The 22,177-nt window shown below is 43.6% G+C and overlaps 1 protein-coding gene across 1 annotated transcript; it reads left to right on the top strand.

The window, feature by feature from the left end:
• The first annotated feature begins 17,346 nt into the window (after positions 1–17,346).
• Positions 17,347–20,774, top strand: LOC125512128 (D-amino-acid transaminase, chloroplastic). Its single transcript, XM_048677203.2, has 5 exons — positions 17,347–17,605; positions 18,575–18,630; positions 19,282–19,460; positions 19,737–20,410; positions 20,541–20,774. The coding sequence occupies exons 1-5, from the start codon at positions 17,431–17,433 to the stop codon at positions 20,633–20,635; spliced, it is 1,179 nt and encodes a 392-aa protein (XP_048533160.1). The 5' UTR covers positions 17,347–17,430; the 3' UTR covers positions 20,636–20,774.
• Positions 20,775–22,177: the final 1,403 nt, after the last annotated feature.

The following is a 22,177-nucleotide window of genomic DNA, read 5'->3' as shown; positions in this document are numbered from 1 at the left end:
TCCACCCATTCTCCATTCGAGGAGAGAGCCATCAGAATGTGCCTACACTTCTAGCATTCATTTTCTGAGAAAGAACCACCTACTCATGTGTTGAGACCAAGACATTCCAATCCAACCACAAGAATCTTGATCTCTAGCCTTCCCCAAGTTGCTTTCCACTCAAATCATCTTTCCACCATATCCAAATCTGTGTGAGAGAGTTGAGTGTTGGGGAGACTATCATTTGAAGCACAAGAGCAAGGATTTCATAATCAATACACCATCTATTACCTTTTGGAGAGTGGTGTCTCCTAGATTGGTTAGGTGTCACTTGGCAGCCTCCGTCAAGATTGTGGAGTTGAACCAAGGAGTTTGTACGGGCAAGGAGATCGTCTACTTCGTGAAGTCCTTCGTGGGCGATGGCCATGGTGGGATAGGCAAGGTTGCTTCTTCGTGGACCCTTTGAGGGTGGAGCCCTCAGTGGACTCCCGCACCCATTACCCTTCGTGGGTTGAAGTCTCCACCAACGTGGATGTACGATAGCACCCCTATCGGAACCACGCCAAAAATCTCAGTGTCTACATTGCGTTTGCTCCCTCCAAACTCCTCCCATTTACCTTCATATGCAATGGTTTACATTCTGCTGCTATACTCTTAGAATTGCATTTGTAGGTTGATTGCTTGACTTGTGTAAAGTTGCTAAAATCTGCCAGGACTTAAAATTGGCAAAATGCTAGATTTTTATTTGGTGAAGTAGTCTAATCACCCCCTCTAGACATACTTTCGATCCTACAGTTGTATAGTAGATGTGAGACTTGTCCCATAATGACGTCTTGGAGTACAGCATTGGCTCCCATTGGCCGGATCTGTGCATGCTCATCCTGGTTTTTGTCGATGTGCAGCTCCGGTGGCAGGAGTTGTTGCAAGCGGTGGAGCTGAGGTGAGAGATCTTCAAAAATAAGGCCGTCTTCCCCGTCTTTTCGAGCTTGTCGGTCCTCGTGCTGAGGTGCTGCGCTGGGCAGTGGCAGCTCAGTATCTCCGCCGTGCTTCCAAGGAGGAAGACGGTAAGGGGGTGCTTGGCTGTGGCTCGATTCAATAAGCGAAGTCCTCACTTTCTCTGTTTTTGTTGTGTTGCTGCACTGCTCCCTCTTCTGGCCTGCCGTGGTGGTGAGGGGAAGGGGTAGCTCGATGTGGCGACCTGCAGTGGCGGAGGAGGCCGGGAAAGTTGTGATACTGCAAATAGCTGGAGAAGATTCATTTGGCTGCGGACTCAAGATGCTGGCAGGCAGCAGCTCCAAACCTTGACGCCGATGCTGCGTCACGTCTTCATCAACCTCCATCGGAGGCCCTCTGCAGGACTCATGGTGGCACTTCACTCCCACCCTGCATCAAGTGGTTTCGTCCCCGATGCTCGCATGGGATGCCACCGTTTGAGACCTCGTTTCTTCAGCGGCGATGAAGAACTTGATTGCTTTTCTTCCTTTTTCATCCAGGGTCCATGCTCTAATTGTCAAGGACAGTTTTACAATTGTTGTATTTCTAGAGGTCCTTTCTATAAGTTGTACCGCTCAGCTGGAATATAAATGCAGTATCTAGGAGTTAGCGCATCTCCAGTTGCGCCCCCAACAGGCCCCCAAGACCCTTTTTTAGCGCCGGATCTAAAAAACGGCCCAGTCGCACCCCGAGAAGCCCATTTTTTGCTGGTTCGGCCCGAAATTGGCGCTGGCGGACCCAGGCTGAACCCGGCACGCTGGGGGCGTCCGGGGGCGCCGGGAGAAGCATTTTTGGTGCGAAAGCTTGGTGGGACCACCAAGTCAGCGACACACGGCGCATCATCGTCCTCCCTCGTTGCCTCGTTTTTCCTGCGGGGAATCAATGCCTTGGTTGCCGCCGGTCAGCCTTACGCTGGCTGATTCCCCACGGGTGGCACAGTAATGTCGCCGGTCAGCATTCTGTTGATTCCCCTCCCTCCACAGGTACACACACGCTGTGCGCTATAAAAAGCCACCCTCCTCGCCGGTGGACACACATTCCATCGCCCCCCTCTCTCTCTGTCTCGTTGCCGGCGCCCTTCTTGTCTCTCTCTCCACCCCACCAACCTCCGATGGGTGAACGGTTCCCCGACAATGCTGCGTGGCTGATACGTCTCCGTCGTATCTACTTTTCCAAACACTTTTGCCCTTGTTTTGGACTCTAACTTGCATGATTAGAATGGAACTAACCCAGACTGACATTGTTTTCTGCAGAATTGCCATGGTGTTATTTTTGTGCAGAAATAAAAGTTCTCGGAATGAACTGAAAATCAACGGAGAATTATTTTGGAATATATAAAAAATACTGGAAGAAGAATCCACGTTAGGGGGCCTCCACCTGTCCACGGGGGTGGGGGCACGCCCTACCCCCCTGGGCGCGCTCCCCTGCCTCGTGGGCCCCCTGATGCTCCACCGACCTCAACCTTGACTCCATATATTCACTTTCGGGGAGAAAAAAATCAAGGAGAAGGATTCATCGCGTTTTACGATACAGAGCCACCGCCAAGCACTAAACTCTCTTGGGAGGGATGATCTGGAGTCCATTCGGGGCTCCGGAGAGGGGAATCCATCGCCATCGTCATCATCAACCATCCTCCATCACCAATTTCATGATGCTCACCGCCGTGCGTGAGTAATTCCATCGTAGGTTTGCTGGACGGTGATGGGTTGGATGAGATTTATCATGTAATCGAGTTAGTTTTGTTAGGGTTTGATCCCTAGTATCCATTATGTTCTGAGATTGATGTTGCTATGACTTTACTATGCTTAATGCTTGTCACTAGGGCCCGAGTGCCATGATTTCAGATCTGAACCTATTATGTTTTCATCAATATATGAGAGTTCTTGATCCTATCTTGCAAGTCTATAGTCACCTATTATGTGTTATGATCCGTTAACCCCGAAGTGACAATAATCGGGATACTTACCGGTGATGACTGTGGTTTGAGGAGTTCATGTATTCATTATGTGTTAATGCTTTGTTCCGGTACTCTATTAAAAGGAGGCCTTAATATCCCTTAGTTTCCAATAGGACCCCGCTACCACGGGAGGGTAGGACAAAAGATGTCATGCAAGTTCTTTTCCATAAGCACGTATGACTATATTCGGAATACATGCCTACATTACATTGATGAACTGGAGCTAGTTCTGTGTCACCCTAGGTTATGACTGTTACATGATGAACCACATCCGGCATAATTCTCCATCACCGATCCATTGCCTACGAGCTTCCCATATATTGTTCTTCGCTTATTTACTTTTCCGTTGCTATTGTTATCATCACTATAAAACACCAAAAATATTACTTTTGCTACCATTACCTTTTACTACTGTTACCACTACTATCATATTACTTTGCTAGTAAACACTTTGTTGCAGATATTAAGTTATCCAGGTGTGGTTGAATTGATAACTCAACTGCTAATACTTGAGAATATTCTTTGGCTCCCCTTGTGTCGAATCAGTAAATTTGGGTTGAATACTCTACCCTCGAAAACTATTGCGATCCCCTATACTTGTGGGTTATCAAGACTATTTTATGGCACCGTTGCCGGGGAGCATAGCTCTATTCTTTGAGTCACTTGGGATTTATATCTTCTTATCATCATGAAGAACTTGAAAGATCCAAGAACCAAGATTTATCCCTCAACTACGAGGGGAGGTAAGGAACTACCATCTAGCTCTGCACTTGATTCACCTTCTGTTTTGAGTAAGCTTGCGACACCTAGACCTGCTTCTGCTATTAATTCTGATATGTCGCATGTTATTGATGATGCTACTTCTTCTATGCATGATACTTATGATGAAACTACTTCTATGCTTGATAATACTGTGCCACTTGGTGAATTTATTGATGAACAACTTGCTAGGGCTAGAGAGAATGAAATTATTGAAACTGATAATATTGATGAAAGTGATGATGAAGATTCTCCACCTAGATATGAATTACCTGTTGTGCCTGAGGGCTATGTTATGGATGAAAAAACTGCTAGAGATTTTCTTGCTTGCAATGATAGGAGTGATCTTAAGAAATTATTAGCTAAGCTAAAACAAAAAACTGTGAATGCTAGAATGAAATATGATCCTGCTTATGCTACTTCACCTATCTTTGTTACTAATAAGGATTATGAATTCTCTGTCGACCCTGATATAATTACTTTGATTGAATCTGATCCTTTCTATGGCTATGAATCTGAATCTGTTGTGACCCTAATATAATTACTTTGGTTGAATACTTTAAAGGCTGGGGTTCCAACCTCTTCGGCCATGCCTCAAAGAGGAAGAAATGGGTTAAAAAGGAATTGGAAGAGATAGAAAAATTGGAGGAATGTGCCCCCTGGATTCTGAAACTTATGAGAGAAGGACCATCTTGTGCGCCGCACTTAATGAGATCCTTGCTGATGAAGAGCTTTTTTGGCTTCGGCACTCGAATGAGCGATGGCTGCTCAAAGGGGATCATAACACAACCTATTTTCATCGTATAGCCAACAGAAAAAAGAGGAAAAACACCATTCACTCCCTCACTAATGGGGACATGGTTATAGAAGGCACAAAGGAGCTTTTGGCTCATGCTACATCCTATTATAAAGAACTATTTGGCCCGGCTAGTGGAAATCTTTTCCACCTCTCCTCAGAAACCTGGTCTAATGATGAAAATCTTACTGAAGATGATAACCTTATCCTAACGAATGTGTTCACAGAAGAAGTTAAAAAGGCCTTATTTGGTATGGAAAGCAATAGGGCTCCTGGACCTGATAATATCCCTGCTGATTTTTATAAACACTCATGGGATTTCGTCAAAAAAGATATAATGCGGTTGTTTGAAGCCTTTCATAACAATACCCTGGATGTAGCCCGTCTGAATTATGGCATTATCACCTTGATTCCCAAGCTGAATGGGGCCAAACGAATTCAGCAATATCATCCTATCTGCCTGCTTAGATGCCCCTATAAGCTTATTACTAAGGTGTTGGACAATAGGGTGGCTATCTTCGCTAACAAGCTGGTTAGTAAACACCAAAATGCCTTCATCAAACATAGGAACATTATGGATGGGATCCTTATGTTGCATGAAGTGCTGCATCACACGCACCATAAGAAGAAAGTTGATGTGGTGTTGAAATTGGACTTTGAGAAGGCGTATGACAAGATAAATTGAGACTTTCTTATTGAATGTCATCGCAATCGGGGCTTTGGTCCTACTTGGTGTGGATGGGTAGATAAGATACTTAGAAATGGCACCCTGAGTATTAAACTCAATAAGGAGAATGGACCATACTTCCAAAGCCACAAAGGGGTCCGTCAAGGCGATCCCCACTCCCCCTTCTTGTTTAATATCGCTGTAGAAACCCTTTCAAAAATGATCCTCAATGCCCAGAAAGAAAATCTGCTTATTGGGCTCGCTCCAGACCTGATAGAGGGTGGGGTGGCCATATTACAGTATGCGGATGACACGGTCATTTGCTTCGAGCATGACAAAGATGAAGCTATAAACCTTAAGCTCCTTCTGTACATGTTCGAGCTTATGTCAGGTTTAAAAATTAACTTCATGAAAAGTGAGATTATGTGTGTTGGGGGAGATGATGGGACAATTGCCTTCTACTCCGAGCTGTTTAATTGCAACATTGGACATTTCCCCATGAAGTACCTGGGTGTACCAGTCAGCTATTCCATGTTGCGTAGTCTAGACTGGGATTTCTTGGATGAGAGATTTCTCAAATGTTGTGAAACCTAGATAGGGAATGCAGCCTCTTCGGGAGGTTGTTTGATTCTCCTTAATGCATCTTTAACCACTATAGTATTTTACTATATCTCTATGTTTCTTCTCTCGAAAAAGGTGATTGGGAAACTTGATAAGCATCATAAATGATTCTTCTGGCAAGAGCATGAGGGTAGAAAACGATACCATTTGGTTAAATGGTCCAGAATCTGCCGCTCCAAGGATAAAGGAGGCCTGGGGGTGAAAGACTTGCACAAACAAAACATTAGCCTTCTCACTAAGTGGTGGTGGAAGTTGTAAACACAGCAAGGGCTGTGGCAGGACATTATTCGAGCTAAATACCTCAAAAAAGATACGGTGGTCTCGGTTAAGACTAAATTTGGTGACTCTCCTATTTGGAAGGCTATTATGAAAGTCAAAGAACACTACCTGGCGGGTAGAAAAGTAGTTCTTAAATCTGGTAACTTGGCTAGAGTGTGGGATGATTGTATCGATGGTGAAACTCCCTTGCGTGTCCAATTTCCTGAGCTTTACAGCATCTGTAACGACCAAGGGGTCACGGTTGCAAAGTTTAAAAATGGTGTAGATGACAACTTTTTTTGAAGGCGCCTCCATCCCCCTCTGCTGGAGTAGTGGAGGGATATGAGTAATATGGTATCCTTGTGGCCGACCTCTGACGAACCTGATCAAATTGTGTGGTCCTTGGGGAGAAAGAACATGTTCTCTACCAAGTCTATATACGAATACCTGGAAGGGAACTTGGCTGGGTGTAATTACAAGTGGATTTGGCAAGCCAAAATCCCGCTTAAGATTCAAATCTTCTTGTGGTAACTTTTTCAAGACTCTATTCGGACTAGGGATGTGATGAGGAGGCGAAACTGGTTGGGGAATCCCTCCTGCTTTTGTAATAATAGGGAGACATCCCAACATCTGTTCTTCACATGTCCGGTTGCTAGGGTCATGTGGAGGACTGTTGGATGCATGTTGCGCACGGACCGTTGTCCGAATAACATTTGGCAATATTTCTCCTGGTGCTACAGCTTCCTTACAGATGGAGAGAAGTTCTATAATTTTGGCTTAGCTGCACTTTGCTGGGCTATGTGGAATTTTCGTAACAGAACCACCTTTGAATTCAAGAAGTTGGGATCTCCATTTAACGTGGTATATGTTGCTTGTGGTTATATTACATACTGGGCAGGTCTGATGAGGGGAGAAGACCATGAAGCAATGGAGCCTGGAGCTAAGATGCTGACGAACAATGCCTCGAACATGATGCGTATCTGCACGGCGCCAGGAGGGAACAACTGAGGGCGTGGATGGTAGGAAAAAAGCTCCTCTACAACTCGTTTCCTCCCGAGTAATGCTTTCCTTTGTTCCGGATTATCTTTTGGTGTTCTGGTGTCTGGTGGTGTGTTTGGTATTCAGCTCCTGCGTGAGCATAACTCTGGTCAGCCTGTTGATTTTGTGTGCGTGTAGTAGTTATGTTGGTGTCACTGGGTTTCCCCCCGCGATGAACTGCCCGATGATGGGTGTTTATCGTGGGTTTCCCAGGGATGCTTGAACTCGCATTCCCCTTTCTTTGGTTTCCTGGGTGGTCGTTGAACTGTTATATTTCCGTTACGAAAGTAATGGAAAGGGGTTACGCCCGGTTCAAAAAAAATGATATAGCCACCCTGTTCACTAATGACGAGAAAACTCGCTACTATTGTATCCTTAAGATATTTCCGTTCTCATTAAAGGGTGATGCTAAGATATGGTTTAATTCTCTTGATCCTGGTTGTGTGCGTAGTCCCCAGGATATGATTTATTACTTCTCTGCTAAATATTTCCCTGCTCATAAGACACAAGCTGCTTTAAGGGAAATATATAATTTTGTGCAAATTGAAGAAGAGAGTCTCCCACAAGCTCAGGGGAGGCTTCTCCAATTACTTAATGCTTTGCCTGATCATCCTCTTAAGAAAAATGAAATACTTGATATCTTTTATAATGGACTAACCGATGCTTCCAGAGACCACCTGGATAGTTGTGCTGGTTGTGTTTTCAGGGAAAGAACACCAGATGAAGCTGAAATTTTATTGAATAATATGTTGACTAATGAAAATAATTGGACACTTCCTGATCCAATTCCTGAACCAACTCCTAAGCCAACTCCGAAGAAAAGGGGTATTCTATTTCTCAGTCCTGAAGATATGCAAGAGGCAAAGAAATCTATGAAAAAAAAGGTATTAAAGCCGAAGATGTTAAGAATTTACCTCCTATTGAAGAAATACATCGTCTTAATTTACCGCCTGTTGAAGAAACACATGGTCTTGATAACCCGACACAGGTAGTAAAGGTAAATTCTCTCTATAGATATGATAAAGCTGAAATCCCATTTACTAAGTTTGCTAGCCCATGCTTAGATGAGTTTGATAACTTTATGGTTAAGCAAGAAAACTTCAATGCTTATTTTGGTAGAGAATTAAAACACAATGCTGATATGCTTGGACACTTGGGTGATTATATGGGTAATGTTAAAGGTGAACTTAAACTTATTAGTGAACATGCTTCTATGGTTACCACTCAAGTAGAACAAGTACTTAAAGCTCAGAATGATTTGCTCAGTGAATTAAATAGTAAGAAAAATGATAATGCTGTTAGAGTTATGACTAGAGGTGGTAAAATTACTTAGGAACCCTTGTATCCCGAGGGCCATCCTAAGAGAATTGAGCAAGATTCTCAAAGAAATAATATTGGTGCACCTAGTCCTTCTAAGAGGAAGAAAAAGAAAAATGATATGACTTTGCATGCTTCTAGTGAACCTGTTATTGACACACCTGAGAATCCTAATGATATCTCTACTTCTGATGCTGAAAGACAATCTGGTAATGAGCATGAACCTAGTGATAATGTTAATGATAATGTTCATATTGATGCTCAACCTAGTAATGACAATGATGTAGAGATTGAACCTGTTGTTGATCTTGATAACCCACAATCAAAGAATCAACGTTATGATAAGAGAGACTTTGTTGCTAGGAAGCACAGTAAGGAAAGAGAACCATGGGTTCAGAAACCCATGCCTTTTCCTCCCAAACCATCCAAGAAAAAGGATGATGAGGATTTTGAGCGCTTTGCTGAAATGATTAGACCTATCTTCTTGCGTATGCGTTTGACTGATATGCTTAAAATGAATCCTTATGCTAAGTACATGAAAGAAATTTTTACTAATAAAAAAAATATACCGAAAGCTGAAATTTCCACCATGCTTGCTAATTATACTTTTAAGGGTGGAATACCTAAGAAACTTGGAGATCCAGGAGTACCAACTATACCATGCTCTATTAAAAGAAACTATGTTAAAACTGCTTTATGTGATCTTGGAGCCAGTGTCAGTGTTATGCCTCTCTCTTTATATCGTAGAATTGATTTGAATAAGTTGACACCTACTGAAATATCTTTGTGAATGGCTGATAAATCAACTGCTATACCTGTCGGTATTTATGAGGATGTGCCTGTTGTGGTTGCAAACGTTACTATTTTAACGGACTTTGTTATTCTTGAAATTCCCGAGGACGAAGTATGTCTATTATTCTTGAAAGACCCTTTTTGAATACTGCAGGGGTTGTTATTGATTGCACCGAAGGCAATGTCACTTTTCATGTTAATGGTAATGAGCATACGATACACTTTCCGAGGAAACAACCTCAAGTCCACAGTATCAATTCTATTGGAAAATTTTCATCTATTACTATTGGAGGTTTTGAATCTCCTCTTCCTACTGTCAAGAAGAAATATGATATTCTTATTGTTGGGGATGTGCATATCCCCGTTGAGGTAACCTAGTGTTATTCGAAAATTCTCCGGTTCCATGTTATTCGGAATGAGTTTGTTAACAAGACCTGATCAACCTTGTTAGTGGATTCCTTTTGATGAGCATGAGATGGATGAATTTAGAAAACACAACTCTCTGTACCCTCTTTTTACTTTCTATTATTTATATTAAATAAAGCAAAAATAGTAATTTCTGTCTGTTTTTTGAATTATCCATGCAATAAAAAATAGTGTTATTCGAAAATTCTCCGGTTCCATGTTATTCGGAATGAGTTTGTTAACAAGACCTGATCAACCTTGTTAGTGGATTCCTTTTGATGAGCATGAGATGGATGAATTTAGAAAACACAACTCTCTGTACCCTCTTTTTACTTTCTATTATTTATATTAAATAAAGCAAAAATAGTAATTTCTGTCTGTTTTTTGAATTATCCATGCAATAAAAAATACCTCGAAAATAAAAGTTCTCCAAATACCCTGAAATTTAAATATGATTTTTTCTAAAATATTTGAGAATATCTGGCACTGAGAACACAACATGGGGAGCAAGCACCTGGCCACGAGGGTGGAGGGCGTGCCCTACCCCCTAGGCGCGCCCCCCTGCCTCATGGGCCCACGGTGGCTCCCCTCCACTTATTCCAACTACCACACACTCCTTCCTCCCACAAACATCACTAACCAGCTCAAACCCGAGTCCAAGCTCATTTTGCTGCCATTTTCGATCTCCTTGCTCAAAGCTCCATTCAAAAAACTGCCTTGGGGGATTGTTCCTTGGTATGTGACTCCTCCAATGGTCCAATTAGTTTTTGTTCTAGTGCTTTATTCATTGCATATTTTTGCTGCTTAGGTGAGCTTGTTCTTGAGCTTGCATGTCAAATTTATGTGGTCAAAAGTAGTTTTCATGCATGATATTGCCTCTAGGCACTTGTAGGAGTAGTTGCTATCAATATTGTTGAGTTTGGTTCACTTTTATTTTGAAGTTACTAAAAATTTCAGAAATTTTTAGAAAAAGATGAAGAGATTTTTGAGGGGCTCATCGAGCCAAAGCTCGAAGGATAAGCAAAGTGAGGAGGACCAGAGGCCCAAATATAATCTTCCTCGCACCGCGGAGGTTCGGCCATGTGAATGGCCTTGTGATGATTTCTTGAGAGCAGCCGGGATTTATGATGATTTCTATGAATTGGCTGAGAATGCAGGCCTCACCGCCTTCCTCCACGACCAACGCGAACAGTATCTCTTACTCACCAATATCTTTGTGCAAAACTTTCATTTCCATGCTAGGAGCTCACCACCTATGGTGGAATTTTATTTATGTGATGAGCATAAGGAAATGTCACTTCATGATTTTTGTCGGGTTTTTTGATCCCTTTCGAGGGCAGCATAGAGGAACCACATCGTGACGATCTGGATGGGTTTATTGATACCATTACTGTAGGGGAAACGAGGGAGGTTTCCGACGCACAAATTACTAGCATACACTTTCTTGTTCTACGTTACTTTGCTATATTAGCTAGTAGATGCTTAATTGGGCGCGGAAACTGTGGAAACCTGAGTGCCCCTGATATTGTTATTTTGTGCCATGCTTTATTTCGTGATGACACATTCAGTATGGGCGCTATTATTGCAAAGCGGTTAAATCTTAACCGTACTAAGGGCCCCGTCCTTGGAGGCATCTTCGCCTCGCGCCTCGCTGCACACTTTAACATACCTATTAGGCATTATGATAAGGAAGAGAAGTTGCTGCCTCCTGTCTATTTAGATTATAAGAGTACGGTAGCACATGATTTTATTGTTAAGAATAGGGAAAAGGCGCTTGAGTACAAATTAATATTTGGTAAAAATCATCCTGAGACTATTACCTTGCCTGCTCCTTTCTTGTTTGATTTATCTGCAGGCAAGTACCTTGTTCCGTTGGAGGCCATTCACGCCTACCGGAACCCTACATCAGCTACAGAGCCAGAGCCAAAACCACAATTTGATCCTCCACGACAGTCTGATTACCAGTGGGATCCGGAGGTGATTGCCAACCAGTGGCAAGCCGAGGTTTCTTCACAGTACGACCCCAACTATAAATTTGGATATCTGTCAGGCCAGCCGTGGCCATAGACCAACTTAGGCCAAAAGCCTAAGCTTGGGGGATTACGTATTTCTCACCAAAATTACATTCATGTTCACACACTCATGCTAGTTGTCGGTGCTCATACTTTTTCATTGTAATATCCATGCTAGTTTATTTCTTTTTTATGCTTTCTTCTTGTGTGTTTGATAAACCTTAATAAAAAAAAATTAGTTGTAGCTTTTAGCTAGTTTAATTTCCATGCTTGTAGTAGTAATTAAAAAGAAAATCCAAAAAGTTTTCTCTTTCTTCTTTTGCTTGTTGGGAGCTTCCCCGTGGAATCTGGTGGGTCAAATAACTTACCCAGCTCGCACGACGAGGATGGGAATGAGATAGCATTGCCCGAGCCCGTTACCCGCCTTACCTATGAAGGCCTTAAATGTGGGATCTAAAATTAGTAAATCCCAGGTAATTCCCACCCTTACCCACCCAAATTTCCACCCATCCCACCCCTTTGGTCAAAAAACGCTAAGAAAATCCTAACCTAGCTAGCCACAACATATTATTTATTGTGCTGAAATGCTATTTTCTACTGAAATGCTATCGAAGGTTGTTGTTGATTGTGTGTATGGGTTTCATCACGGGGATAAAAAATCGATAGGGATGGGGATGGGGATGGGAATATTTTTATCCCCACAAGCAGGTATGGGGACGGGGACGGGCATGCGAAGGCTGTCGCGGGGACGACGATGGGAGTCCAATGCCCGCCTGAGCAATCCCCATTGCTAGTCTCGCCCGTGGCAGCCTTGTTTAGGTTTTAGGGAGCATCGGCATTGGCATGTGCCCTATGCGTGACACACAGGGGAGACAACAAGGTAGAAGAAGGGGAAAAGTGGGATGGCCTAGGCCCGACCCGAACTTATCGTGCTTCGGGCCATGGTAAACTGGGCCAGCCCAGCCCGGTTTACTTACCGTGTCATGCCAGGCCATGTGTCATGCCAAAGGGAGGCCCAAGCATGGCCCAATCGCCCTTTGTGCCGCCTTCGGATCGGGCCAGCCCAAGCACAGCCTAGTACAATACGCTTCATTTTAAATCAAGATATTTAACTACAACATGCATTTTGTATTTCAAAATTTCTAATTAAGGCACCTTATGAAGTACTCCCTCTGTCCCAAAATAAGTGACTCAACTTTGTACTAGCTTTAGTACAAAGTTAGTACAAAGTTGAGTCATTTTTTTTGGGATGGAAGGAGTACATAAATACATATTTATTTGCAAACCCCTCTTTTCTTTGTTTACAAGAACATAACTACATTATATAGGTTCTCCTAATAATCACAACACGCGTTTACGAAGATTTTAGACCCAAACCGTGTTGGCCCGGTCCAAGCACGACCCTCATCACCGTACCGGTTTTTGCCACCCATTTTCTCAATCTTAGGCCCATCCCGGCTCAGTTTTATCGTGTCGTGCCATCCTGTCCTGTTTTACTTCGTGTTGTGCCGTGCTTTGGACCGTACTGTGCCGGTCGGGTTTCGTGCCAACCCAGAAAATCCCGGCCCAAGTCCCAGGTTTAGTGAAATCCATGCCCACTTTATCCCACTTCCACTCTGGAATAGCTAATGGTTGAAGAGTGCCAATATCGTTGAAGTTCCGCCTTGACTCAATGACAAACTTCACATTCAGAAAACATAGCTAGTGAGTTCCCTCTTCATCCTAGTCCCCATAACCTTTCATGGAGTTTCTGATTCATTTTGGTACTAGTGGAATGAATGGAGAGAGAGGTGTTATGAGCTTCCTTAAGGATTAGCCGCCTCCAGCCATGTTTTCCTTGGCACCACTAGTCGGTCTTCAAAGAACACCTTCCCTCGAGAATCTAAAGAGAAACATTTAGCTTTCCTTGTAGTGATGTTCTCTTTGATACAACATATACTAACATCTTGGGTTTGACCAGCTCTAATTCGATTCTCAAGAGTTGGTTTAGCAACATAGATAGACAAAAAAAATCCTTGAGGAACAAGCTCATGATTAAGCTTCCAAGAATACTCATAAAGAAGGGGGCGATCTTGCATAATCATGAGATTGTTACAATAAGATTTTTGACTTTGTGCATCATCCATGACATTTGCTTTGCGTGGAGTGAAGGAGATTCATACATCATAGTCTTTGGTCATTTCAATCTATAGTCTTTGCCTGAGATTCAAGTCAGGATGGATAAAGATACACTTCAAACTTTCATGACCCGAGTAGATTTCACAAATTTTAGAGCAAGTGATGTTGCCAAGTTTTAGAGCATGTACTACGACTGCAAGTTCCAAATCATGAGTTGGATAAATCAGCTCATGTGGATGCATCTAACGAGAAGTGTATGCCACCACATGACGATCTTGCATGAGGATGCAATCTAGTCCTTGATGAGAAGCATCACAATATATAGATGTCAAAATCTTGCATGAGGAACAAGCGTCGAGGTAATAGCCAGTTTATCTTTCAAAGCCCGGGCAAGGAGAATCTTCTCAGCTTCGATCCCTGAATTTGGGACAACAAACCCGCGGTGTTGCACCTGGGCATGGTTCTAGATCAGCGGGTACCAAGTCAATCAAGCCCGCCGATCAAGCTCTATATCCTGAGGTCAGACCTCTGCTTGTACGCAGATACACCAAGGGATATGTCTTCTAGACCTCCTTTGAGCGTCAACACGTCATTCATAAATTATCATATAAAAGGGGGCAAATTGGGTTCATCCTCGAGTAGGCAGAGGTCGACAAACTTATCATAGAGATGCAAAAGTTGGCTACCGTCCATGGTTGAAGAAAACATACTTCACTCAGAGTTTGACGCACAATGCTTCATACCTATTGTGCAACTACTTATGCAAACCTAGTTGTTGAACATCCTAGTGCAAAGGTTTTCGACCAGTTTTCCCTTGAGAAGGCAACCCAAGGTTTATCAAACCTAGATGATCTTATCGAACCTACCTGCATTCACATCTAGCGTGGTTGTAGCTTTGCTAGCTGCAGCAAGTAATGAGCAGATAGTGTAAATAAAATATTTGCATTCTAGAACAAATAATAACCATGGATAAAAGCACAGTATATGGGATTTTAGAGGTTTATTCTTGTAGAGAAAATTAGAGCGGGGCCTATAAGTTCATTAGTGTCATCTCTTTTCTGATAAAGGGCGCTTTTATTATCCCAAAATGTAGCATCAAAGTGATACAAAGCATTAAGAGTATCATCCGGCCTCTGCATAATTAGGATGCACACAGCCAGACACCAGTAGTCTCATAAACAAAAAGATAAAAGATCGACAATTCGGCAACAGTAGAGTCCATAGACCGACAATATGCCTACTACGTGGTCAGCCATCCAAATAGCGTCAAATTTGTATCCGCCCACAAGTGTTGCCGATATTTTTGGTCATTGGCTGGACGGTATTTCAAATAGGTACAAAACGCTAATAAGGATAGGAGCGTATGCCTTACTATGGTCGCTTTGGCTATGTAGAAATGATGTTATTTTTAATGACAAAAGTGTTTCTCCTTTGCAGGTTATTTTCCGTTGTACGCACTTGCTTCGTACGTGGTGTACGCTACAACGACCGGAGTACCAACCGCTATTCAAGGCGGTGTGTATGTTGTTGGAGCAGGTGACTGCGAAGATATTTATCCAATATAGATGGCAGCATAATCTCCGGCTCGGTCCATCATCTCTTTCGACTTAGTGGCATCTCTTATAATTGCATAGTCATGTGAATTGAATAATCCAAATAATCATATGAGGTGCGACCACCTAGGTCCCAGGTTCCAACGGCCCCAACTTATGCATAAAATAGAAGGGAAACGTTCCCAGATCCGCCGGACGCGCGCGGGTCCTGCGATCGTATCAATTGTGTGACTGGTGATGGTAGCAGCACCCCTTAAAAAAACAAGGCGAACGAAAGAACTGTTTTCAATCGTTCTTTTCCTTATCTTCTTCCCTGTAACGAGGATGCCGGGGCACCCGCATCACAGGCATCAACTCCCGCCCGCACCCACCAGCACACATGTCTTCGGCCGCGCCCGCAGCACACTCCGCCATGCACATGCCCCCGATGAGATCCACCGCCGCAAGCCTCCCCCCTCCCCTCTCCCTGTTCCTCCTCCACACCTCCATCTCCTTCTCAGGGAGCACGCTACTCTGCTCAGTTTTTTTTTGCTGGAAGCGGCTGGATTGGGAGCTGGAAGCAGCCTTCTTTTCTGCTGCAACCGGCCATCGCCGGAGCTGAGAACCATCACTGTTTTGCTGGAACCGGGCGGAGCGCGAGCTGGAACTGGCATTTAATTTTGTTGCAACCGGCTACAGAAAAGCTTCAACCAGCGGCAAAAAAAGCTCCAACCATACACGACGGAAGCCATAGACGACGCCGAAAAGCTGCAACCGGCTCCGTTGTTTGCTACAACCGGCTTTATTTTTGATACAAATAGAGTATGGTCGTGGGGCACCGACGATGACAAGTTTTGCTGTAACCGTAGTTGTTTTTTGGTACTACCGACGAAGTTTTTTGCTACCTCCATCAAGGCAGAGCTATGACCTCGCGACATCGGCGATGATGATTTGCTGCAACCATAGTTCGATTTTGCTACTACCGGTGAAGTTTTTGCTACTACCATAGTCCCCTGCGCACCCTCACCTTCCTGCAGGCGAGCTTCAACCGGCAGTCATCGGAGCTGGAACCAGCTGTACAAAATGCTACAAACGGCTTCTTTTTTGCTGGAACCACCAAACCGACGGCGGTGGAGCTGCGACCAGCAATCGACGGAGCTGCAACCAGTGATACAAAATGCTACGACTGACCTTTTTTTGCTGGAACCCGAGAAAGAGCGGAGGATACAAATGGTGCAGTAGGAGCTGCAAACAGTACCCAAAAATGCTACAACTGTCGTGTAAGGAAGCTACCACCGGCTTCTAATAAAGCTTCAAACAGAGACAAAAGTTGTGGGCGGCCATCGCGCAAACTGAAAAGCTACAACCGGTCGCGAGATAGCTGCTACGGGTCTTTTGAAAAGTTTCAACAGAGGAACGGCGAACTGATAATGGCGAGCGGCGGCGACGGAAGCTGCGCGGTGGTGCAACTCGTGACGGCGGCGCCGCTGATTGTGCTGCAACCGTTATCACTGTTTGCTATGACCGGCGGGGTATTTTGCTACATCAATTCATGGCGGAGCTGTGACTGCCGACGGCAGCGATGATGTTTTTGCTGGAACCGTGGTCGCTTTTTGCTACAACTAGCGAGATATTTTGCTACGTTCCTTCGATGGTGCGACTGGTGGTCGTCGTTCCTGGAAACTCATGCGGCGAGCGGCGAAAACGGGGGCAGCGGGTGGCAAACCGGAGCGCTGCAACCATGGACCATCAACGACGGGAATTTCATCCGGTCAACGGGGAAGTAGCAACTGAATCAATGACAGATCTGCAACCTAAATTGAGAGCGGGGAGAGGTTCTTCGCCGAGCATCGTCCTCGGAGATGACGTGCGGCCTGGCCGTCGCGACCGAGCGCGCCATGAACGGCAGCTTCTGTTCCTGCGAGGCTGCGACCAGCTGCGGCGGGGACGATGCGCTTCCGAAGGCACTGCCGTTGACCAGTATAAAGACGAGGGAAAAAAAACCGATGTGAGAGACGAAATCAGACGGCTGTGCGTAATTCAATCGGGTGGCTGGGGCAAGCCCGGCCCAACTATTGGGCCGGCGCACCGGCGCCCAGTACTCGCCAAAACAGAATGGACTCTGACGAAGTGCCGAGTCGCTGATAGCCTACGATTCCACTTACACCTCTGCCAGTTCTCCTCCGATGGCCCACCTCTCCGCCCCGCCTGCTGCCGCCGGCCACCGCGTCTCCCCATCACATCAGCCGTTCCTCGCTTTGAAGAAAATCGCGCCGTCATCGGGCCGAGCCGTCGCGCCGGCAGGGCTTCCTTCGTGGGGGGCGGCGGTGGCTAGAGCCGCCGCGAGCTCCGATCGGGCAGGTTTGTAGCGTGCAGTTAATCGCTTCTGTCCTTTCGTTCTTCCTGCATCGTTACAGTCGGGGGGTGCCCAGCTCCGTGGTGATCGGCTTTGTGCGGATGCCCTCTCGTAGCTTTCGTTAGTGCCAGAGAAGGACTAAACATTTTTCTAGCCCTGCTTTCCCAATTACCATGGTCCAGTGAATTTGTTCAGTCATGCATTTTGTTCGCCCGAACTTAAAGAGCGTTTCATCGGTTATAATTTACGAACATTAGTTCCGTTCCAAGTTTGCTTGAAGTGCCCTGGATTTTGAGTCTGTTTCCCTTGTATACGAGTTGACATATATTGTTCGGATCGATAAAGGTTGCTGAATTGGAACTCTTTTTCATGTGTAATGGATCATTGATGTGAATTGGGCTTACCTTTCTAAAATAATGTGACTATTTTAAGTGACAATATATGTGTAATGTAAGTTTGTCCTGGTAAGATGAACTAGTTTAAGTCTGCGAAGATATTATGGTTGCGTTTATGTGTAGCGTTGCTGTATCGTGAGCTCATGCTGATCAGGATATGTGTTGTTTGTTTTGGTGACTCTGTTTCATGATGATCCTTCACGATAGGCTGATGCAATGTGAGGCCAGTTCCTCTAGTCAAACATGGGAATCTGTAATTAACTGTATTTCTACAATTTCCCCCCAAAAAACTGTATTTCTACAAATTAGCATAATTTCCTACTCCTTACATCTTGATTTCGTTGGGCTTGAAATAACTGCATATATTTAACACCAGCTGAGTTGAGCACAAATGGTCGTGTTTCGCCCTTTGATACCTTTTAGGTATCTCTGGTTGTATTCAGATACTTTTGGAAATATCATAATTCTCAGCTCTCTGCTCTCACATACATGAAATCCGTTGTGTGTACCGAGACCAACACTACTCTTAGCAGTCCCTTTAGCAATAATATTAAACTAAACAGCTATTTTGTTCTGCAGCACCGGCCGGCACCATTGTCAATCCAATTGATGTCCCTCTCTTGTCTTTCTCTGAGGTGGACTTCTTTGTCTCTTGTCTTGTCTGCTATAGTTTAATTGGAATCTTTTGCTGGCATTTGCAAAACATGGAAGTTTGATGCTTTCATCTTTTCGAAACAAACTGTCCTACTTGTTCTCATTACTCTTGCACTCGTTGTAGTTAATGTTTTGGTTAGTGCACAATTGTCTACACTATACATTACACTGTTAGCATGCGCTAGATGGACACTATTCTGCATTGAAGTTCTTCAGAGCTGTTTGGTGCAACCACAGTATATTTGGCAACCTCAAAGCACTGTTTCATCTTCACTTAGCTTTCTTGATTAGTAAACAATCTGCAGAGTTATAGAAAGACATTTGGGGATTGCCATTGGGTTCAATTTGGCAAGTTTCCAGTCAGACGTTTTCCTTCAAGGCATACCCTAGTACTTATATGAAAGTAGAGACTGCCTTGGAGCATTTCTTAAGTTCCATCTTCTTTATCAGATTATATAGAAAAAACGGGAAACATGAATTATGCATCTAAACTGCATTAGATTTTTGTAATTCCTATCAGTGCAATATTTGTCTAAGATGTGTTGATGAAGCAATTGATGAAAGTAGGATCTTCTCTTGAAATGTGGTGCCACAACACAAACTTAAGTAAAACCGAACTTTATTTCCTATAGATTGCAGAAAGGCTTGATGCGTTCCAAGCATCTGGTGCTAGAAGTCAAAATTACGTGGCCATGTACTCTAGTATTTTTGGTGGAATTACCACAGATCCCTCAGCAATGGTGATACCGATTGATGATCACATGGTCCATAGAGGACATGGTGTTTTTGATACTGCTGCTATTATGGATGGGTAAGAAATCTGCTTCTATCAACTAGCATGAATTTCTAAGATGTCTATCTTTTTTCTGCTTAACCCGTCATTTACTCTTAGTATATATATTAAAGTTTGTAAGTTTCTTCTTGTCGACGCACATGCATTCATTCTTGCATGCGTGTGTGCAGTTGTGTGTGAATTTAGCAAGTGAACAAGGGGTTATTCTTCTTGCTCAATTTCTTTTTAAGTAATGGTCCAAACTTCATCAGTATCAATTACTTAACTTTTTTTTTCTTTCCATATTACTGGCAGTCACCTTTATGAGTTAGAACAGCATATCGACCGCTTCCTGAATTCTGCCCAGATGGCCAAAATCCCATTGCCATTTGACCGTTCAACAATTCGAAGCGTACTTATTCAAACTGTGTGCGCATCAAAATGTTCTCAAGGATCACTCAGGTACTGGTTGTCTGTTGGACCTGGAGACTTCCAGTTATCTTCATCTGGCTGTAGAAACCCAGCTCTCTACGCTGTCGTCATTGAAAGTCCATCTTTGCCAGAACCATCTGGCTGCAAAGTGATCACATCATCCATACCGGTAAAGTCTCAACAATTTGCGGTCATGAAAAATGTAAACTACCTGCCGAATGCACTCACCAAGGTGGAAGGTGAGGAAAATGGTGGGTTTACCGGCATCTGGTTGGATGATGAGGGTTTCGTCGCTGAGGGTTCAAACATGAATGTTGGCTTTGTGACACCGAACAAGGAGCTTCTCATGCCCCGCTTCGACAAGATCCTGAGTGGGTGCACGGCAAAACGGGTTCTGGCCCTTGCCGAGCAGCTAGTGGAGAATGGAATGCTCAGTGGGATATCTTTAAGGAATGTGAGTGTCCAGGAAGGGAAGGAGGCCGACGAGATGATGCTCATTGGAAGTGGAATTCTTGTCAAACCTGTTGTTCAGTGGGATGATCAGATGATTGGCTCCGGTAAGAAGAATTCTTTCTTAAAATTTAGTTAGCTAGTTTTAATTATGTCAAGTTTCTTTAAAACAGTTCATGGTTTATTGCAAACTCCAACATCTACCAAATGCCGATTGCTTTCCATGTTCCTTCACAGGTAAAGAAGGCCCAATTGCTCAAACACTTTTCAACCTTGTTCTTGAGGACATGAGATCTGGTCCACCTTCAGTTCGTATCCCTGTCCCTTACTGACACCCCCTGCATTATAGTCCTTGCAGAATACACGTGAACAAAGAGATAAATACTGTAAATTCCATGTGTCACATAAAAGCTACATGAATATACTGGCAGCAGTGTTCCTTTTGGTCTTTGCAGAAATCATTTGGAGCCACTCTTGTGTGTCAACCTTATGCCTTTTTAGGCATGTTAAACCAAAACACTCTTCTACTCTAGTTTGCTGCACATATACCTACTATTGAAGTGTAGAGACGAGGCTTTTAGTGAAATGTTTCCTTTTCTAAACGAGGTTTGCGTTAATATGACGAAAGCTATGTGTTGCTCTAATTTTGACCAGATTTCTATCTGGAATTTGGAATTTTCAGTCTGCCGATAGAGGTTTGGGGTAATCGAGTTAGAGATCTTTACGGACCACCAACACCCAAAATAAATGTCCCCACGTAAATGGTTGAATTTGGAGATGTAATTGAAGGATCAAAGATGTAGATAATGTCCACTAGAGAGAGGGGGGTTTAAATAGGAGACTACCAAATTAAATTATTTTCTTAGTTGCTTTTTAGAGTCAAGAGCATAAATATAAATTCTCTAGAAATGCAACTGGGTGATACAACCCTATATGATGAGTTACAACAAGCTAGTAAGCTACGCAAGATAACAGACAAGCAAGTAAAACAACAAGTAAAGCTAGGGTTAAGAGACAACTAAAAGTGGTGGAGACAAGGATATAATTCGAAGTTCACACACTTGGGGGTGTGCTAATCTATATTGGAGAGTGGGGAACAACGAATGCTCCCACGACAACGAATGTATCACCTTCTTCTCCGAGAACCACAAACATTGAATGCTTAGGTTCCCTTCCACTAGGGGTAGCTCTTGGGGCGAGATCCAAATACTCATCAACGAGCCCGGGCTACAATCACATGACTTGGAAGCTCCCGGGTAACACCAACCGTCTAGGGTTTCCCACAAACCCAAGAGTAAAAAGATTTGCTAGGGTCTCACAGGGAATCAACAAACTTGAGTTTTTCTTGGATAGATTTGTAGATCGGGTGTTCTCCTTGTCACTCTAAATATGGTGTGGATTGATTTGCTAGAGAGGCAGGAATCAAAGGTGTAGGGTATGGTTGGTTTGTGCCGCCATATAGCCCCACCAATTTTTTGACATGACCAAAATTTTGGCAAGTTGTTTTTTTTACTAAAAGGGATCCTCCCCCCGATTTTATTAATGAAACCAAATAGTCGTTTATCATATATCCATCACACAACAGCACCTAAGAAATAAGAGGCATTAACAGCTCCAGAACAAGCTGTTAGTGAAATGTTTCCTTTTCTAAACGAGGTTTGCGTTAATATGACGAAAGCTATGTGTTGCTCTAATTTTGACCAGATTTCTATCTGGAATTTGGAATTTTCAGTCTGCCGATAGAGGTTTGGGGTAATCGAGTTAGAGATCTTTACGGACCACCAACACCCAAAATAAATGTCCCCACGTAAATGGTTGAATTTGGAGATGTAATTGAAGGATCAAAGATGTAGATAATGTCCACTAGAGAGAGG

The sequence above is a fragment of the Triticum urartu genome, chromosome 6A (assembly GCF_056163025.1).
Source record: "Triticum urartu cultivar PI428250 chromosome 6A, HENAU_Tu73, whole genome shotgun sequence".
Classification (NCBI taxonomy): domain Eukaryota; kingdom Viridiplantae; phylum Streptophyta; class Magnoliopsida; order Poales; family Poaceae; genus Triticum; species Triticum urartu.
Note: the sequence above shows the minus strand (reverse complement) of the source record. Positions and strands in the feature narration are given on the sequence as shown.